The sequence below is a fragment of the Marmota monax genome, unplaced genomic scaffold (assembly GCF_021218885.2).
Source record: "Marmota monax isolate L192 unplaced genomic scaffold, Marmota_monax_Labrador192_F-V1.1 WCK01_AAM20220418_F8-fsc00046, whole genome shotgun sequence".
Taxonomy (NCBI): domain Eukaryota; kingdom Metazoa; phylum Chordata; class Mammalia; order Rodentia; family Sciuridae; genus Marmota; species Marmota monax.
In genome coordinates, this window is record NW_026692486.1 from 11854023 (window position 1) to 11875859 (window position 21837).

Below are 21837 nucleotides of genomic sequence, written 5' to 3' on the forward strand. Positions count from 1 at the left end.
GTTTACTGTATGCTATTACATTTTTGATATATATAACTTGCTTTTGATCTTTACTCTCATAGCTAAGAGTTTGCCTTGAGTTCTAGATGAGATTATGGACTTGGACTTTTGGGCAATGTTGGAAATGTTAAGACTATGAGAATGCTTGATAATGGACTAAATGATTTTGCATTGTGAGATGGACATGAGATTTGGGGGGCAAGAGACAGAATGTTACGGTTTAGATACGAGGTATCTCCCAGAAGTTAATGTGTTAGATAATGCAAGAATTTTCAGAGGTAAAATGATTAGATTATGAGAGGTGTAAGTTACTCAGTAGATTGAGCTACTTACATGGATTAAGTGGCAGTAACTATAGGCAGGTAGGATGTGGCTGGAGGAAGTAAGTCACTGATAGTGTGACTTTGGGGTTTATATTTTATCTTTGGTGAGCAGAGCTCTTTCTTTCCTGGTTGCCATGTCCTGAGCTGCTTTCCTCCACCATGCCCTTCTGCCATAATGTTCTGCCTCCCTTTGGCCCAGAGTGATGGAGGTGGCTGACTGTAGACTTGACACTGAAATCACAGCCAAAATAACTTTTCATCCTCTTAAAAAAAAATTTAGGTTGGTGGTTTTCTTATTATTTAATTGTAAAATACAAATATTCTTTTGCTGTTATACAAATCTTTTGTTGGTAATACATCATGCACAGTTTTCTCCCAGTCTGTGGCTTTCTTTTCATATTTATATTTTAATTTTGGTGCAGTCCAGTACACTGATGTTTGCTTTTATAGTAATTGATTGTTTTGTCATGCTCATGATGCCTTTGCCAAACCCAGTGTTACCGAGATTGTTTCTTTTGGAAGTTTTAAAATTTTAGCCCTTAATTTACATCCATGATTAATTTTGAATTTGATTTTTTTTATATGGGTGAAATAAGAATAAAAATTCCTCTAAAAAAAACACATGGCTATCCAATTCCTATACTTTCTGTTGAGTGGACTATTGTATCCTCCATTGATCTGTCTTGCCAATTTCCTCTAATATTGATTATGTGTGTATAGTTGTATTTCTGGATCCACTTGTCTGTTCCATTGATTTAGGTGGTCTTTGTGCCAGTACCACATGATCTTGTCTACTGTATCTTAATAATGTCTTGAAAGAAATGGAGCAAGTCTTCCAATTTTGTTCTTTTACTTCAAAATGTTTTTCCTATTCTATGTTTTTTGAATATGTCTGTGTTAAGTTTTAGATTCAGGCAATTTATACCAAAAAGCTTGTTGGGATTTTCATAGGGATTACATAGCATTTATATATAAGTTTGGGAAGAATTAATGTCTTAATAATAGTATTTAACCATGAACATCACTTCTTTATCTATTTAAGTCTTAATTTTCTAAGTAATGTTTCATCATTTTTTACTATATTACTTTATATATCTTATTGCAAGTGTATTTTTTCATATTATTTTGCATGGTATTTTAAATGTTAATTACTGTTATCTGTTTTTAATACACAAAAATAAAGTTGATCTATATATTGATTTTTGTGTCCATGAGGGATATAAACTCTCATAAATTCCCATCTTTTTTTTTTTTTTTTGGTAGATTTCTTAGGAATTTTTACATGATCATTCTGTCTTGGATAAAAAACAGTTTTACTTCTTGCTGTCTAATCTGTGTGCCTTTCTTTCTTTATTTTTCTTGCCTAATTTCATGGGATAGAACTTCCATGACAGGGTTGCATAAAAGTGGTGAGATATGGATATCTTGCTTTATTCATAGTCTTAGGGTGAAAACATCCAGTTGTTTTTAGTACAATATGATGTTATCTGTAGGTTTTCCAAAAATATTCTTTCATCAGGTTGAAGACATTCTCTTTTATTCCTAGTTCTCTGATTTTTTTTTATCATGAATAGAATTAAGATTTTATTTATCTAATGTTAAAGCAGCCTTGTATTCCTGGTGTAAACTATATGGGTATGGTCATAGACTTTTATACATTATTGTATTTACTTCACTAAATTTTTATTAATTTTGCCTTCATGTTCATATGGGATCTGATTTCTAATTTTCCTGTAATGTCTATCTGATTTGATCATCAGAATAGTGCTAGCTTCAGATAATTAGAAGATAAATGTTCTCTCTTATTCACTATTCTTCAAGAGTTTATTTTGAATTGATATTTTTCTTCAGCATTTGGTAGGATTTTTCTGGTAAAACCATCTTGATCTGTGGGAAAGTTTTGTTTGTTGGTTGGATTTTTGGTTTTCTATGGGATGATTTTTATCTATAAGTTCAATTTCTTTAACAAATGAGTTTATTCTATTTAGCTGTTTATTCTTAATTGAGCTGTGTTAATTTTTGCTTTTTAAGGAATTTATCCATTTCATTTGTTATCAAATTTATTGTTATCGAATTGTAATATTCCCTTATTATCGGTATTACCTCTCCTCATTTCTATTTTGTATCCTTCCTTCCTAGTCTGGTACGGGGTTATTAGTTAGTTTTTGTTTGTTTGTTTTGTTTTTATTTTAACACACAGAACAGGATTCAGTTTTGCTGATTTTTCTATGTTTTCTGTTTTCTATTTCATTGATTTGTGCTTTTATTTGCTTTCCTTTTTCTGTTTTCTTAGTGAGACACTTAGATCATTGATATAGACCTATGTTCTTTTCTATTATGATTATGTAGAGCTCCAAGTTTCCCTATAAGCACTGCTTTCTTTACATTTCACAATTTTGATGTGTTATCAGTTTTGTTATATTCAAAATACTTTTCTAATTTTGGTTTTTGTTTTTCCTTTGTCGCCTGGGTTACTTGAAGCATGTTTTGTAGGCTAAATATGGGTGATTTTAAATATTTTATTCTGTTGGAGTCCGATAACATGCTTTGTATGACTTGAATCCTTTTGAACTTATTGTATCCATTTTATGGTTCACAGTATGGCTTATCTTATTAAATCTTCCATGTGGAAAAAAAAATAGTATCTGTATCCTGGTTGGAGTTTTTCATAAATCCCAATTAGTTGATAGTATTATTCAAGTTCCATATATCTTTATGGGATTTCTATCAACTTTGTTTCAATTATTGGAAAAATCTCTGATTATACTTAGATTTGTCTACTTTTTCCTCTCAGTTTTTCATTGATGTGTTTTAAGAGTTTCTTACAAAGATGTACATATATTTAAAGTTGTTGTGTCCTTGTGATATCTTTTTTTTTTTTTTTTTTTTGAGAGCGAGAAGGGGGAGAGAGAGAGAATTTTTTTAATATTTATTTTTCAGTTTTCGGTGGACACAACATCTTTATTTTATTTTTATGTGGTGCTGAGGATCGAACCCAGCGCCCCACGCATGCCAAGCGATCGAGTTACGGCTTGAGCCACATCCCCAGCCCCTCTCTCTAGCTTTCTTTGTGGTATTATAATGTATCACTTTCCATTCTTTTTACTTGTTTCATTTAAAGTGGTTCACTTGGAGGTAATATATAGTTGAATACTTTTTTTATTCTGTTCAGCAGTCTCTGCCTTTTCTTTGGGGTATATGGATCATTTATTTTTAACTTACAAATATCAAGTTTAGTAGTTATTAATAAGGATTTAAGAGTTTATATAATTTGATGGTTTCCATCCAATAAACCTCACTCCTAAAATTTATTTAAACCAATTTGTTTTATTTACACTATTTCTAGGTTATCTAGAAGGTTATCTCGGCCACCAAAAAAATTACTTTTTTGAGAAATAAACGGGCTATATTAAAATCAGATGGCTTCCAAAGACAAGAAGTTATGCTGCAGAGAGTTCTTCCTTAATACATTAGGTATGAAAGGGTGAAATGGAGAGTTGTAACCAGAGGGTCACAAACTAGTCAGCCAAAATGTGTTTAACAAGTACCAGTATTGCTCTTGTGTGCTTTGTAATGGCTTCTGTTTGGCACAGATTTTAGCTCCCTCACTCTTATATCACCTCAGGAGAATATCCTGACAACTAGTTTATATCATTAAGTGGAATAGCCTTGTTTTTCACTGATGTAAGCTAGATTTAAATTTATCACAAATGCCAAGTTAATGGGAGTATCAATTAGTTACATGGAAGAGAGCATATTCTGCATCTGTCTTCTTAATTAGTCAACAGAAATACTTTCTAGAACATTGATTTTCAGAGTGTTCCTGGACCATCATATCACTGTCACCTGGGAACTTGATATGCAGATTCTTAGGCCTGAATTAGTATCCATTGAAGGTGGGAAGGCAGGAATCTGTTTTTTGACAAACTCACCAAGTGATTCTGATGCACACTTTTATTGAGTACCTCTGCTCTAGAATATCATGCACATCAAACTCTAGTAAAATAACAGCAAGCTTTCAGCATCGCTAATTCTAATTTTCAGACAGCTGCTGCATTAGGTTTTAGATAATGATCTCTAAATCCAGCTGGAGCTGAGTCCTAGTTACTCATTATTCCTTTTACTTACTAGTGAATAGAGCACCAGGTGCAGTTGTCGAAGTGTGAAAATAATTCAGCTTTGTAGACACTGCTGGCATTTCTTTCTTGATTTTTCAAAATGCTTTAATCTTCTTGGTATGGTATTTATTTCAACAATCAAAGCACATATATTTTAATGGCAGTTTGGACCTCTGCTAAGAAATGAAGAAATTTCTGAATATTTCTGCCTGTTTAACATAAAAATTAATATTTTAGCTGTATTACAAAGCTTATATATAATTGAATCCTTCCAATTTTGCTTTTCTGCCAGTGTTTTCATTTAAGAACAATTTTAAATGTCTTTCCAGAATAATTTACTCTTTACCCTCTTCACATTTTCCACTTTATCACATCTTTATTTTTACTTTGGGGAAAAGTGCCAGCAGAGATTTATTTTTGTAATAGTAAAACCCAATGGATATGGCAGTAAAAAACAAACAAAAACCCTGTAAGGCCCACCTATGTGCAATGTGAGTTAAAAAAAAAAACCTCATCAAGCCTTCAAAAAGTATTCCAAAGACATATCGATAAGACAAGAAACAAGTACGTATGTTTTAAAAATGCTTTGTTTGCTAACATATGCCAAATGTGAATATTGAACAGTGGACACATGATCAGAAACCACATATTTCATGCTGGCTACTGTAGCACATACCTGTAATCCCTCTGCCTCAGGAGGCAGAGGCAGGAGGATCATGAATTCAAAGCCAGCCTCAGCAGCTTAGTGAGGGCCTAAGCAACTCAGCAAGACCCTATCTCTAAATAAAATATCAAAAAGGGCTGGGGATGTGGCTCAGAGGTTAAATGCCCCTGGGTTCAATTCCTGGTACCAAAGAGCAAAAACAAACAAAACCCCACAATATTCATTAGTAGATAAATGCATGGTCAATATTGCAGGGTTGTTTTTGGTTATATCTGGATATTCCATGGGTACCTAAAAGTGATAATCCACGTTTCCCTCTCATTAGTCTCTCACTGGAATCAGAATTAACATTAGTAGAATTACATTCAGCCTCCAGCCCAGATGTTTGTATAGGATTTCATTTTCCATTAAAAAGCCTTTCTAATATTTATGCAAACATTTCAGAGATATCTCGTATGTGTTTTTTAAAAAAGGAAAAGCAGAATTCCCTCTGCCCCTACACATCTTCCTGGTCACCTCTTTTTCCACAGGGTAACCATTTCTAATCAAGCACCGTCATCTCTGCTGCTGCCTCAAGAGGAAAGCCATAAATATATTTTTTTAAATATTTATTTTTTAGTTTTTTAAGTGGACACAATATCTTTATTTTACATTTATATGGTGCTGAGGATTGAACTCAGTGCCTCAAGCTAGGCAAGCACTCTACCACTGAGCCACAACCCCAGCCCTGAAAAAGCCAGTAAATATTATAGCCCTCATGGTGTCAAGATTGATGTAGGATTAGAGATGATTCTACAAGAATCTATGTAGAAATTTCTATAAGATCCCATGTAGAAATAGAGATGATGAAATACTATTTATCACTTGTGAACCTGCTTTGTGCACCTTTGTGAGGAGATGACTGACCATATATCCACTATTCATGCATTCCTCCTCATGCTATGTATTTATTCTAGGAATCAGCTGCCCAACCAAGAATTAAATTTCTCATCATGTATCTAGATAGAACCAACTGACTAGTGTTTACCAAGATAATTAATAAACTAGCATGCTTTTTCTATTTTATTCTCCTATATCTGCCAAATAAGGTCCTGGGGTAAATGACAAAGTCACAAAAGAAGGAGCCCTATTTCCTGAATCACTGCATAAAAGCCATCTGCCAACCAGGAACACTCACATTGGTACCTGGACAAGACTGAGCTACCTTTGTAGTAAACAATTGAAGTTTTATTTCTTACAGGATATGTATCAGTTTCCCAGTATGTTGATTAAGACATTATGCTTTAGTTTCTGCCCATTTGTTTACCTCATGCTTTACACTTATTCATCTCACTCATTTTCTAAGCTTCTTAAGAACAACTTTTAGGGCCTAACTATACCATTCAGTGCTGTGCCTCCAAGGGCATTGCTCATGCTTGTCACTATTTTATTTATTTATTTATTTTTAAGAGAGAGAGAATATCTTAATATTTATTTTTTAGTTTTCGGCAGACACAACATCTTTGTTTGTATGTGGTGCTGAGGATCGAACCTGGGCCGCACGCATGCCAGGCAAGCACGCTACTGCTTGAGCCACATCCCCAGCCCTTCTTTTTTTATTTATTAAAAAAAATTTTTTTAGTTGTAAATGGGCACAATGCCTTCATTTTACTTCTTTATTTCTATGTGGTGCTAAGGATCATGTGCCTCACACATGCTAGATAGTGCTGTACCACTGAACTACAACCCCAGTCCCCTTTTTTATTTTTCTTTTGGTCTCTTCAGGAGATAGTTTCTTATAAACTTTAAATTTTTTAAATTTTAGTGTTAATTTTTTGGGGAGAAGGAGCACTGTCACTATGTTTCTTTGGCTGGAACCACACCCCTGGGCTCAAACGAGTTCTTGCCTCAGCCTCCCACACGCTGAACTATAGGTGCACACCACCACACCCATCTTGTATAAATTTTTATTATGGCACTATACCACCAGACTTTCCAAGAGTAGGTTTATCTGCAGAACCTGATTCAGTACCTAAAATTAATAATTCTCATCAAATGTTTATGGAATTAATGAATCCAGTGCAAAAACTTGGTCATATATGATCATAGTAATCTTATTACACAAAGCTATATAGTATAGTATGACAATGCTTAGTTACTTGAACTCTTACAATAATTGTTTTAGTCACCATATTTGCTACTGTGACCAAATGCCCCGACAAGAACAACTATAAGAAGGAGAAGTTTATTTGGGGTTCACAGCTTCAGAGATCTCAGTTCATAGATGGCCTACTCCATTCCTTGGTGCCTGACATGAGGCAGAACATAAGGGTGGAAGTGTGTGGTGGAGGAAAGCAGCCGGAAACATGATATCAGGAAGCACAGAGAAAGAACTCCCCTCACCACAAACAAAATATAAACCCCAAGGGCACATCCCCATAGACCCACCTCCTCCTGGCACATCCAACATGTCACCACCCACCACCCAGTTAATCCATTCAACTGGATTAATGTATTGATTGGATTAAGGATCTCCTGGCCCAATCATTTCACCTTGTAACTTTTTGCATTGTTTTACACATGAGCTTTTTGGGGGACGCCTAACATTTAAATCATAACAGCAATCATTAGGGATAAATTCTTTGTCTTTTTCAAAATAGACAAAAATATATCTAGGTATTACTAAAGAAGATTGGGAGATAGTAATTCCATTTCTTTCTTCCTGCTCATGTCTATATTTCTGCTTCTTCTTACTTTGAGCCTGGAAGTGAGTGAGCAAAGGGAGTCCTCCAAAAACATATCTGTAATGTTAAAGGAGAAATTAATGTATCTCAGAGGTTCCCTGGTTTCAGCTTTCATCAATGCAGAAATCCCTTCTTTTCATCCTGGGGCAAGTCCTCAGGCTGCTTCTATGTGAATAACCTCAGGGACTAATAAGTTATTACCACTTCCTAAACTGCTTATGCCTCTACTGATGATTTGAAAGCCCATTTTATATTGAGCCACAGTCTACCTTGTCTCCTGGAAAGAATGCTTCCTACTTTTCACGATAACCTTTGCGATACCTTAACATACTTAGTCCTTTTATGGATTTTCTAAACAGTTTTTTGTATAGCATGATCGATCCAGCTCATTTGCATTCTGGATGTGCTGTGGTTTTCAGTGTGTGCCTAAAATGACACATAATATTCCTGTGTGTTGGAATGTAATTTTTTTTAGAAATTTTCTTCTGTGATTTAAGACAATAATTTGCATTTTAGTTAGAAATGTACATTTTGGTATCAGATGAAGGTTTGAATTCAGACCTTATTCCTTATAACTCTGTAATTAATCTAACTTTAGACTCCATTACTATATGTAGAATTATTATCATAATTAAATAATTAATGTACCTTTAAACAGTAGGATTGCTCCGGGTCCATAGTAAAGGCTGATAAGTGGGTATTTGCTATTCTGATAGTTATGTTTATCAGTGTAGCCTAAAATGCAATAGATTGTAGCTGTTTCATATTACTGTTAAGTAATTTTATCATTATTATACTAGTATATTTGTCATTTACCAACTTGTGCTACTATTTAGGCTTTACCTGCATTATCTATCTACACATTTTTAAAGTCGGCTCCATTTATTCAAGGCACAATTTATGCAGTGTATTTTCCAGAAAATTTTCTCCCAATTCTTGGATCTGGAAGTATTTTGTTCTCATGACATTTGTTACAATGGCATTTTTTCAATTTTGTGCAAGATGGCAATTGAAAATAGAAACAGTGTACTTGAAAATTTATATAAAGATGAAGGGTAATTTGAGATAGAATGTCTTGGTAAAACACAAGAAAAAGAAATAGCAGATTAGTTGAACTCCCCATTTTGTATCAAAGTATTCATTTCAAGTGATTGAGACATGTGAAGATTGAAACCTCAAAGTTAGCACCTGTGATTTTTAATAATATTTTATATTTCCAAAATAGGTACTTGGCCCAAACATTATTGACAGGTTAAGAGACAAGGGTAAATGGCTGTGGGTGAATATGAAGAATCTCTTTCCAGGAATGCTATCCCCAAAACATGGATGTTGGCCAATCTGGCTTTGGTCTGTCACCTGTGTTCCATTGATACAGTAGGAAAGGCTGATTTGCATTTTCCTGAAATACTATTTGGGAGAGGTTTTATTTTATAATTTTAGTAATAGATCCCATATTTATACTGGTACATTAAAGAAAAACCTCAGCTTTATATTGGACCCACTTCAGACTTTCTTATTATCCACATAGTAACCCACAAATGAACAAAACTTGAAGTTTTTCCCTGTTGATCATGAATGACACAACTATTATACAATTATGAATTGTGAGGGTGATGATTTCAAGAATTGTTTTTGGCTTTGTGTTTTTTTTAACCTTTTTAAATTTTGAACTACATGTTCACAGAAAGTTGCAAAGATAATACAGCGTGTTTTTTTTTTTTTTAACACCTACAAGACAGTCAACTTCTGTCCTCTTTTACTAACTATAGCATATTATTTACCATGCCTTTTGCATAGGAACATTACAGGAAAAAGCTGCCAAATGCTTTTGCAATTCCAAAATAAAATACTTAATTTTTTTCAAAGATGCTTACAGAAAAATATTATACTTCTATAATATTGTCATAGGGTATTTAAGTGTGAGGATCTACTCCTTCCTAATATAGCTTAGAAAAATACTAAATCTCAGATAATTAATGTAATGTAGAGTACAGACCCTGGAGTCAGAGGGACTGAATGGTATACTCACATCAGTAATCAGATAATGATCACAACTTCTTTGACACTCAAAGTTTGCAAATCTAAATTAAGATAATATCTAGCCCCTATTAGCATTGGCCTTTTTAAAAATCAATACCTAAGGGGCTGGGGTTGTAACTCAGCAGTAGAGGACTCACCTAGCACATGCAAGGCCTTGGATTCGATCCTCAGCACCACATAAAAATAAACAAACAAATACATAAAAAGGTATTGGGTCCCAACTACAACAAAAAATAAATAAATATTAAAAAAAAATCAATACCCAAGGCTGGTACAGTGTCAATAATACCACTAACTCAGGAGGCTGAGACAGGAGGAGTTTTGATGCCAGCCTGAGCAACTTAAGATCCTTTCTCAAAATAAAGAAATAAAAGGCCTAGAGATGTAACTTGATGGTAGAGTACCCCTGAGTTCAATCCCCATACATACATACACACACACACACACACACACACACACACACACACACCAGAACCTTAGGTGATGCAAATAAAACACTTGAACAGAATATGCCTATGACACATGATGTATGTAAAACACAAAACATAGAATTCACTTTTTACAAACTATTTCCAGTATTATTTCATATAGATGATTAATATATTTCTCAAATTGATAATAAAGTTGTAAATTGTATAAGAATTTCACACTTCTAAACTAGAAATAACTATAAAAATCTGTAATAGAAGACTGGGTGTGGTGGCATACCTATAATCCCAGCTATTTGGGGAGGCTAAGGCTAGAAGATCACAAATTTGAGGCCAGTTTGGGCAACTTAGCAAAATCTTGTCTTAGAAATAAAATAAAACAAAGGCTAGAGATGTAACTCAGTGGTAGAGTGCTTGCCTAACATGTACAAGGTCTTGTATTCAATCTTTATTTCCATCAAAGCAAACCAAAATTTATAATCAAATTTGGCAAGTATATTAAATAAAATAAATATAAAATGCATTATAACTTAGTAACCTCAGCAACAGAAAGAATTATATTTGCTGTTCTTGTATTGATAGGATATTTATTTATTTATTTATTTATTTTGGTTTAAATTAATTTTATTGAGACATAATTTATTTGAAACACATTGCACCCATTTCAAAATATACAGTTTGGTGACATTTGACCAGTGTATATACCAATATGATTACCATTCCAGTCAGGTATGAAATTGTCTTATTGCCCTAGGTAGCCACTGATTTCTGTCACTATAGGTTAGTTTTGTCTTTCTGTTTTCTTGGTACCAGGGATTGAACCCAGGGACACTTTACCACTGAGCCACATTCCCAGCCCTGTGTATTTTTAATTTTGGTACAAGGTTTTTCTAAATTGTTTATGCCCTTGCTAAGTTAGTGACACTGGCTTTGAACTTGGGATCCTCTTGCCTTAGCCTCCTGAGCTGCTGTGATCATAGGTGTGTGCCACCATGTCCAGCTAGCATCACGTTTTTAAAAAATCATCCATGTGGGGCTGGAGATATGGCTCAAGTAGTAGCGTGCTCGCCTGGCATGCGTGAGGCACTGGGTTTGATCCTCAGCACAACATAAAAATAAAATAAAGATATTGTGTCCACCTAAAGCTAAAAAATAAATATTTAAAAAAAAATCACCCATGTGCTGTTTGTATTGATAGGATATTTAACAACTATTTTTAATATTCATAGATCATCTTAGGAAAATTAACCAATATGTTTTTAATGATGTCAGATGAAGTTTGGAAGTTTGTTTCTATTTTGTAATGTGTTTTCATAAATATTAAGGATTAATGTTTAGTTAATGTGAAAGCATAGTGTATACATAAAATATGTATGTAGAGGGGCCTAGAAAAAGTCCTTAACATGGAGGCATTCAACAAATATTTGAATTTTATAAACTGTTGAATGTTTTATAAGCATTTTTGGTTTTAATATTATTGTTATTAAAGTGAACCCATATTATAAGATCTCATTATTTTTTGAGTACTTTCTTGTTTTTGATAATTTTGAAGCAAAATTTATTAGCATAAGCCATTTTAAAGTGCACCATTCAAAACTGGGCATGGTGGTACATACTCATAAAAATCAGTGACTGAGGAGGCTGAGGTAAGAGGATTGCAAGTTTGAGACCATCCTTAACAATTTAGGGAGAACTTGTTTCCAAAAAATGGATACGAAGGGGCTGGGATGTATTTCAGTGGTAGAGTACCTCTGACTTCAATTCCCAGTATCACAGAAAATAAAAAATGTGTGAACTATTTACTGACATTTACTACTTTCACGGTATTAAACAACCATTACCACTATCTAGTTCCAAAACGTTTCATCACTCTGAAGGAAACCTTATAACCATGAAACAGGTGCTTCCTTCATTATCCCTGACAATCACCAATCTGTGCTCCGTTTCTGTGTGTTTACCTATTATGGCTATTTCATATAATAGTGACCAATTAGCATCTGGCTTCTTTCACTTAATTATGTTTGCGATTCATTGTTATCATTCACATATATTACAACTTTATTACTTTTTAAGGCTGACTAGTATTTCATTGTATTTATATTCCAGTTTGTTTATTCATTTTTAAGTTGATGGACATATGGATTGTTTTTAATTTTGGCTATAATATGCCATGAACATTTATAAGTACTCGTATGAGTAACTGTTTTCAGTTCTTTCGTTGTATACTTAGAAGTGAAATTGCTGACTCATATTCTAATTCTATGCTTAACTTTTTGATAGACCCCTAAACTGTTTTTTTTTCCTGGTTATTTTATGTATTTCATTATGTAAATATAATTGTCAGTTAACTGGTATTATTTTAGAAAGTCAAGTGAAGTATAGAAACCTTACCTCCATTTATGTTCTATTTTTTTTTTATGATGTGAAGTTACTCTGTTTGTGTATTCATTTGTAAATAGGAAAGTTATATCCAATTCACTCTAGTCTTTCCACTTCTTGCCCCCCACCTTTATTCTCCTTTGTTCAGAACTTCTATTCTTCTATCTCCTCCGCCTATTGTGAGTTATCATCTGCATGTCAGAACATTCCACCTTTGTTTTGGGGGGATTGGCTTATTGCACTTAGCATGATAGTCTCCAGGTCCATCCATTTACTGGCAAAAGTCATAGTCATTCTTTTCTATGGCTGAATAATATTCCATTGTGTATATATACTACTTTTTTTTTGCTCATAGCAGAATGAAAAGGATGGAAAATGGCTTAGTGAACTAGAACACAAAGCAAAAGAATTACCCAATCTGAATAGCAGCAATAGGAATGTAAGCTGAGAAAAGGAAAGCAGCAACAGCAACAACAGTAACTACAAAGACAGCCTCAAGAAACTGTGGGCTGCAATGAAACAGTTTGTTATATAAGTCCTTTTATTCTCCCCCATTTACAACACAATTACCATAAATATTTGCTGTATATACATTTAGAAACATATCACACAGGGTTATAAGTTTTGCTTTCCTTTTAGACATATTTTCAAAAACTCAAATGGAAAAAGAAAGTTCATTGTATTTATCCATATTTTTACCCTTTAAGTTTTTTGTTCTTTTTGGTGTAAGTTTTCATCTTTTATCCTCCTTTTCTGTTTAGAGAACTTTCTCTAGCCAGTCTGTTAGGGTTGTTCTACCAGCAATACATTTTCTTAATTTTCTTGCATATAAGGGTTATTTTCTCGTCATCCTGGAGATTGTTTTTCTATAGGTATATGATTCTTTTATTTCAGCACTTAAAAAACCTTGTGCTACATCCTCTGACTCCACGGTTTCTAATGAGAAATATGTTGTTATTCCAGATTTCTATAGATAAGGCTTCAGTTTTTCTCACTGCTTTCAAGATTTTTTTTCAGAAGTTAATTATGATGTATATTGACCTACGTAGATATTTTCAGATTTTATATGACTTGGAGTTTTCAGCCATAATTCTTTTGAAACTATTTTTAGCTCTGTCTTCTTTCTCCTCTTCTTATAAGCCTCTGTGACTCGAAAGTAGATCTTTCATTGCAGTCCACAGTTCCTTGAGGCTGTCTTTGTAGTTGCAGTTGTTGTTGTCGCTTTCCTTTTTCTCAGTTTACATTCTTACTGCTGCTATTCAGATTGGGTAATTTCTTTTGCTTTGTGTTCCAGTTCACTAAGCCATTCTCCATCCTTTTCATTCTGCTGTTGAACATTAACTGAATTCTTCATTTTAGTTATTATATTTTTGAGTTCTAAAATTTCCAATTGGTTCTTATGTGTTCTATTTCTTTACTAAAACTTCATTTGATGAGGCTCTCTTTTCATTTGGTTCAAGCACGTTGATAATTGCTCATTAAAGCATTTTTATGGCTCTTTTAAATCTTTAATAATTCTTTGACATGTCATCTTAGTGTTGCCTTTCTTAATTATCTTTATTCATTGAATTTGAAGTCTTCAAATGGATAGTATTTGATTAACCTGAACATTTTATCCTGAGTTCATTATTTAAATCTTCTATTTTTTAATTTTTCTGACCCTAGTCTTGCAACAGAAGGAGATACTGCTTTATTACTGCTGAGTTCCAAGTTCTTCATTTGGCCTCAAACAACACCTGATAGGTTCATTCTTACTACTAGACCAGGGAACAGGTGGCCTTGTTACACTGGATGATGGCAAAAGTCCTGAATCTCTGTTAGGCCTCTTCTGACACACCAAATGGAGAAGGAAAGAGTCCTCTTATTAATGCCATGTGAAAGTGGAAGTCCAAACTCTTTAACTAATTGTCCTTCACTGACACTGTGGAAGTGCCTCATTACTGGCTTCATGTGTTGAAGGTCTTAATCTCTAGTTGTCCTTTTCTGACACCACTCTACCAAGAATCTTGGGTACCTTGTTACAGCTTGGTGAGGGGTAGAAGTTTAGCTTCCCCACTTGCCTATAGCAGTGAAGGTGGAGCCAGTTCCTCAACCCTTGTGGAATTTGGCTGAAGTACAGTGGTTAACATCTAAATGTTCTCTATCTTCTTTTGCTGTTCCTATCTTGACCCTTTGGATAAAAAGAGCAGACTTTTGTCTGTGCCTGTTTCTGGGTTGCCACATACCTCCCACATAACAAATTTTTATTTTACTCAGCAAAGTTATCCTTTAGAATCAAAGAAGAGATGAAAACCTTTCAAGATCAGCATAAAGTAAGAGTTTTCTAAGCCAGCACTGCAAAAGATACTTTAAAAAAATCATGTACACAGAAGATAAAACCAAAAACAGCAGGGTTCAGGAAAGAATGAATTTCATTAGAGGAGTAGTTAAGCAAATGAAAATTAGGGTTGAATTAAACATTAGAAATAAATCAAAATGGCAGGGAAAATAAACACTTCTGTATAATAACACTGAATGTAAATGGTCTCAACTCTCCAATTAAAAGATATAGCCTAGCAGATTGGATCAAAAAGCAATACCCAACTATATGTTGCTTGCCAGAGATACACCCCACAGGCAAAGACATCCATAGGCTGAAAGTGAAAGGATGAAAAATGTTACTCCATGTACATTAAACCTGAAAGCAAGCAGAGATAGCTACTTTCATATTTGACAAAGCAGACTTCAAACCAGAATTAATCAGAAGGGACAAAGAAAGTCATTAAATACTGGTAGAGGGAATAACTCAGCAAGATGATATAGCATAAATAATGTGCCCATACCAAATTGCATAAAACAAACACCTCTTGACATAAAGACTCAATTAGATCCCAGTGTAGTAATATTAAGTAATTTTAGCACACCTCTCTCACTGATAAATAGGCTATGCAGACATAAAATCAGCAAAGACACCTTAGACCTAAAAATACTACAAATCAAATGGGAATAACAAACATCATCAACAATAGCTGAATATACTTTCTTCTCAGATGTTCATGGAACCTTCTTCAAAATACATAATATATTTTAGGCCACAAAGCAAGTCTTAGTAAATACAAAAAAGTCAGTATAATTCCTTGCGTCTTATCACATAATAATGAAATCAGAAATCAACAGCAAGTAAAACTATAGAAACTATAGGAACACATGAAAATGGAATAATATACTTTTGAATGATGAACAGATCATAGAAGAACTCAGTAGAAATTTAAAAATTCTTAGAATCTAAGAAGACTATATAACAAACCACAGTTTCTGGGACACTATGAAGGAAGATCTAGGGAAAGTTTATAGCTACAAGTGTCTACATTGAAAAACCAGAAAGATCCCAAATAAACAATCTAATGATGGGTCTTAAGACCCTAGAAAAATTTTTAAAAAACTAATTCCAGAGCCAATAGGAAGAAGGAAATAATTAAGATCAGAACCAGAATTAATGAGATATAGAGAATAATTTTAAACTACACAAAGGACGAATGTAATAAAGAGTTGGTTCTTTGAAAATATAATGATTGATTAAACACTTTTCTAAACCAAAAGGAAGAGAAGGGCCAAATTAATAAAATTACAGATGAAAAAGGTAATATATACATAAATGTCATTGAAATCCAAAAGATTTTTGAAGACTTACATTTCAGTAAATTGGGAAATGTAGAAGAAATTAACAAATTTCTAGAGATAATAAGTTACCAAAATTGAACCAAGAGGATATAGAAAACTTTTAACAGACCAATAACATACAATGAGATTGACAAAATAATAAATAATGAAGAAAAGCCCAGGGCCAGATGGATTCTGAGCTGAATTCTAGCAGAACTTTAAAGGAGAACTGATGTCAGTGCTCTTCAAGTTATTTCATGAAGTAGAAAGGCAGGAGAAACACTTCCAAATTCATTCTTTGAAGCCAATAATATCACCATGATTCCTAAACAGATAAGACATGTCAAGGGAAATTGCAGATGAATATCCTTGATGAGTATAGATACAGAAATCCTCAATAAAATATTAGGGATGCAAGGATGAATCAACATTCAGTAGTCAGTAAATAAAATTGACCACAAAAAAAGAATAAAAGACAAAAATCACATGATCATCTCACTTGATGCAGAAATAGCCTTCAACAAAATTCAGCATTCATTAATGATGAAAACACTGAAGAAGCTAGGGATAGAAGGGTTTTTTTTATTTATTTGTTTTTTGTTTTTTGGTAGAAGGATCTTACTTCAGTATCATAAAGGCTATATGTAACCAACCCAAAGACAACATCATACTCAATAGGGAAAAACTGAAAATATCCTCAAAGGTTAGGAGCAAGACAATGATGCCTGCTCTTACCAGTCCTATTCAATATAGTACTTAAAATTTTAGCCAGAACAATTAATAAATAAGAAAGGAAGAAGTCAAAATATCACTGCAGATGATATGATCCTATTCTTAGAAAATCCAAAATGCTCTACCTGAAGACTTCTACAGCTGAGAAATAAGTGCAGCAAAGTAGTGGAATGCAAAAATCAACATACAAAAATCAGTAGCTTTCCTATACACCAGTAATGAATTCACTGAAAAAGAAATCAGGAAAGAAGTTCCCATTCACAGTAGTCTCAAAAACAAGTCCTAGGAATAAATAAATCTAATCAGAGTGGTGAAGGACCTCTACAGGGAAAATTACAGAGTACTGAAAAAAGAAATAGGACCATAGATAGGCAGAATTAAAATTGTTAAAATGACCATAATCTACAGATTCAATGCAGTCCTCATCAAAATACCAATGGCATCCTTCACAGAAGTAGGAAAAAAAAAAAAGTCCTCAAATTCATTTGGAAGAATAAAACAACAAGAATAGCCAAATCAATTCTAAGCATAAAGAACAATGTAGAGACATCCTAATACCCGATTCACATTATTTTACACAGCTCTAGTAACAAAAACTGCATGGTACTGGCATAAAAACAGACACACAGACCAATGAAATAGAAGTCACTGAGACAAACCCACACAAACACAGATGATAATCTGATCCTTGACCAAGATACAAACACAAACACCAAAGAAAAGACAACCTTTTAAACAAGTGGTGCTGGGAAAATTGGATACCCATATCTAAAAGAGTGAAACCAGATTCCTCTCTCTTACATTCTACAAAAGTCAACTTAAAATGGGTTAATAACCTAGGAATTAGACCAGAAACTGCAATTGCTAGAAGACACCATAGGATCAACACTCCAGCATACAATAGTGCAGGAAATTACTTCCTCAGTAGGATTCCTAAAGCTTAGGAAATAGAAACAAGAATTATAAATAGGAGAACAGCAAATTAGAAAGTTTCTGAATAGCAAACAAAACAGTTGAGAGTGTGAACAGAGGTCCTACAGAATGGAAGAAAATCTTTGCCAGCTACTCTTCCAACAGAGGATTAATATCCTGAAAATACAAAAAGCTCAAAAAAATTACTGCCAAAACAAAAACAAATACACTCAATTAGTAAATGAACAAGTGAACTAAATAGACTTTTCTCAAAAGAAGAAATACTAACAACTAACAAATAAATGAAAAAATGTTCAACATCTTTAGCAATTATGCAGTTTAAATCAAAACTATACTGACTATCATTCCTTTAGCATGGCAGTCATCAAGAATACAAATAATAGTAAATGCTGGCAAGGATGTATGGAGAAAGGAACATTTATAGACTGTTGGTGGGACTGTAAATTAATACAACCAGTATGATAATCGATATGGAGATTCATTAAAAAATTAGAAATGGAACCACCCTATGACCCTGTTTTTCCATTCTTCCTTATTTATGCAGAAGAAATAAAGCATGCTATAGCAATATATGCACACCATGTTTATAGTAGCACAATTCACATTAGCCAAGTTAAGGCACCAACATTGGTGTCCATCAATGGATGAATAGATAAAAAAATGTGATATATACACAATGGAGTTTTATTCAGCCATAAAGAAGAATGAAATGCTGCAATTTGCAGGAAAATGAATGGAGATATAGAGCGTCATATTATGAGAAATAAACCAGATTCAGAAAGTCAAGGCTCAAATATTTTCTCTCATGTGGAAGGTAGAAAGAAAAATGTAAAAATAGGAATCTCTTGAAAATAGAAGGGAGACTAGTAGCAAATGGGGATTAGGATGAGGATAAGGGGAAGTACTGGGCAACAATGAAAGTGATCAGTCATGTTCATGTATGAATATGTCACAGTGAATTCCACTATTATGTATAACTATTGTGTACCAGTAATTTTTTAAAAAGTCATCGTCAACTCTCTTGTACAGGATAATTTATACAGCCACAACTTGTAAATTTTAATAATGATACTTATATATCTTGTTGACTCTCTGGAAACCACACGAGGAAGTACTTACCAATGTTAGGGTCCATCCCTCCATCTTACATTTATAAATATATTTTGTCAGTCCCTTATAGTGATTGAATTCAAGGGAAATTTTTTTTCCTGCCTACAGTTAGCATCAAGTTAATCCCAGCACAGGCGATTAATGTGCTAATTAGGTTAAACCTTCTATAACCCAATCATTTAAAATATTTTTATTTGTTCTTTTTAAATATACATGACAGTAGAGTGTATTATGACATTTGCCAATAAATGGATGGAACTGGAGACTTATCATGCTAAGTGAAATAAACCAATCTCCAAAACCAAAGGCAGAATGTTCTCTCTGATATGTGGATGCTAAAACATAAAAAGGGAGGGGAAGGGAAGAAAAGAAGTTCATTGGATTAGACAAAGAGGAAGTGAAGGAAAGGGAGGGGGATGGGAATAGGAAAGACAGAAAGAAAGAAAGAATGAATGGGACATAACTTTCCTATGTTCATGTGTGAAACACAACACTGAAACTCCATATCCTATACAACAGCAAGAATGGGATCCTAATTAGAATAAATTTACATTCCATGTATGTATAATATGTCAGAATTCAAGGAAATTGATTCAGAATAACAACTTAAGAAAATCATGTATACAGTCAGATAGCCAATTAATATAATCCACAGTGGTTTTAAAATATTACTTCTGTGAGGATCAAATAATGTTTAGCTGGACAGTAAATACATTGTCAGCCGTGCTGAAAACGGAATCAGTTAAATAGCTTCAGAACACTTTTCTTGTACTGCAGCTATGTTGTGTCCCAGTTGGCATTGCACATACATTTTATCAGGAATAAATTGCACTTCAGAACAATATTTGGAGATGCACACAACTCAAGATTGACTTGAAATACTATGTTAGAATGAAAAGTGACTTTTGAACTACCCTTCAGTATCTCTAGTTGATGCTGTTCTAAAGTTGATGTCAGTTTATTCTTCTCTTCTTGATATTCATATGTATTAGCCTTGCAAGTAATTTTGAAGATTTGATTCTCCTAACATATATTAAGTTGCTTTTACCTTATTTTTGAATAGGAAAATTATGTTCTAGGCGAAAGCTGTTTTAGACTCAACTGGATTGAGCCTCATAAAAACTCAAGCAGTCTATCCATATTTTCCATATATCTTGGTCTTATACTTTTATTTTTCTTGTGTTTACATTTTGTCTTTCCTTATTATGGTCTAGAGTTTGCTGTTCATAACTTCCTTATTAAATCATTTAAAACTTAGTTCATGTTTCTTTTTCTCTGTTTTAGAAAGAGCTATTGCAAGACATGAAGTTCGAGAAATTGAGCAACGACATACAATGGATGGACCTCGACAAGATTCATCTTTAGATGAGGAAGAGGATATGGTGATAATTTATAACAGAGTTCCCAAAACAGCAAGCACCTCATTTACCAATATCGCCTATGACCTGTGTGCAAAGAATAAATACCATGTTCTTCACATCAATACTACCAAAAATAACCCAGTAATGTCATTGCAAGATCAGGTAAATTAACACTACACCAGTGTTTTCTGGGACATCCACAAATTTAAGCACTACAACAGTGTTTTCTGGTACATCCACAAATTTGTATTTCAAGAAGATAAAATATTTTAAAGAGCTATGTGTGCTAATTTCAATGAATTGTAAGCCTCTTACCAACTTTTATATAGTTTTGCATTTTTCATAGTATTGGACACAGTTCCTTGCCTAAAGTACATAATAATATATTTGTGAAATATATGAATTAATGTATAACTTGAATTTTTAAAGAAAATATTGATACTTTTCAGTATGAAATCATTTTAAAAATGTGAAGTATTTTTGGCAAGATGCCCTGCAATAAAAATTAGTATATTGTTTCAACTTATTATAGAGAAATATATGTTGAGTACTTGTACTTGATTTTATGACTAGCCTCCTGAATTTTGTCTTATCTTTAGTAATTAATACAAACGTTGATTATAAACTCTTGGAGAACACGGATTGTGGCTTATATCTTTAACATAATCTGGCCTTTAAATTCTCAATGAATTTTAGATAAACACATGGATAAATAATTTTGTGAAATGAGCCATGTTCCAGTGATGCACTCCTGTAATCCCAGAAACTTGGGAGGCTGACACAGGAGGAATGCAAGTTAAAGGCCAGCCTCAGCAACTTAACAAGACCCTGTATCAAAATAAAAAGGGAGGAACTGGGACTGTAGTTCAGTGGCAGAGCATTTGCCTAGCACATGAGAGACAATGGTTTCCATCCTTACCACTGCATAAAAATAAATAAATAAAATAAAGTGTTCTGTCTGTCTATAACTAAAAATATTTTTTTAAATGAATAACACAAAGGGATAGAGATATAGCTCAGTGGTAAAGTCCTTGGGCTCCATCCTCAGTACAAAAATAAATAAAAGGAAAAAATTTTGTGAAATGATTTTAAGTAAAATAGAGGAAGTTACAAAATCAAGTTTACTCATCTCTTTAGCAACAATAGCACACATTTTCTCTACACCTGGAGCTTTGATTATAATTATAAATAATGTTCCCTTTATAAATATTGAAGAGGATGAGAGTTTGTCCTATAAGGAGAAAAGATATTTGAAAATACTATTTAGGATAACTGCCATATTGGAGTAACCTTGTTAGATTATAACAAGTTAGTTGTTATAATCCTATTATAGTTTGATTTTTTTATCTGTTTGAAAGCAACCTAAGTTGTTTTTTTTTGTTGTTGT

General features: G+C 33.4%; 1 protein-coding gene across 2 annotated transcripts in view; it reads left to right on the plus strand.

Moving 5' to 3' along the window:
- The window catches only part of Hs2st1 (heparan sulfate 2-O-sulfotransferase 1), a 172010-nt gene that overhangs the window by 101379 nt on the left and 48794 nt on the right, over window positions 1-21837 (plus strand). For both annotated transcript variants that reach the window (XM_046443289.2, XM_046443290.2), the window contains exon 2: window positions 20374-20612. In XM_046443289.2, the coding sequence (XP_046299245.1) occupies window positions 20374-20612 (239 nt within the window). The remainder of the gene's footprint in view (window positions 1-20373; window positions 20613-21837) is intronic.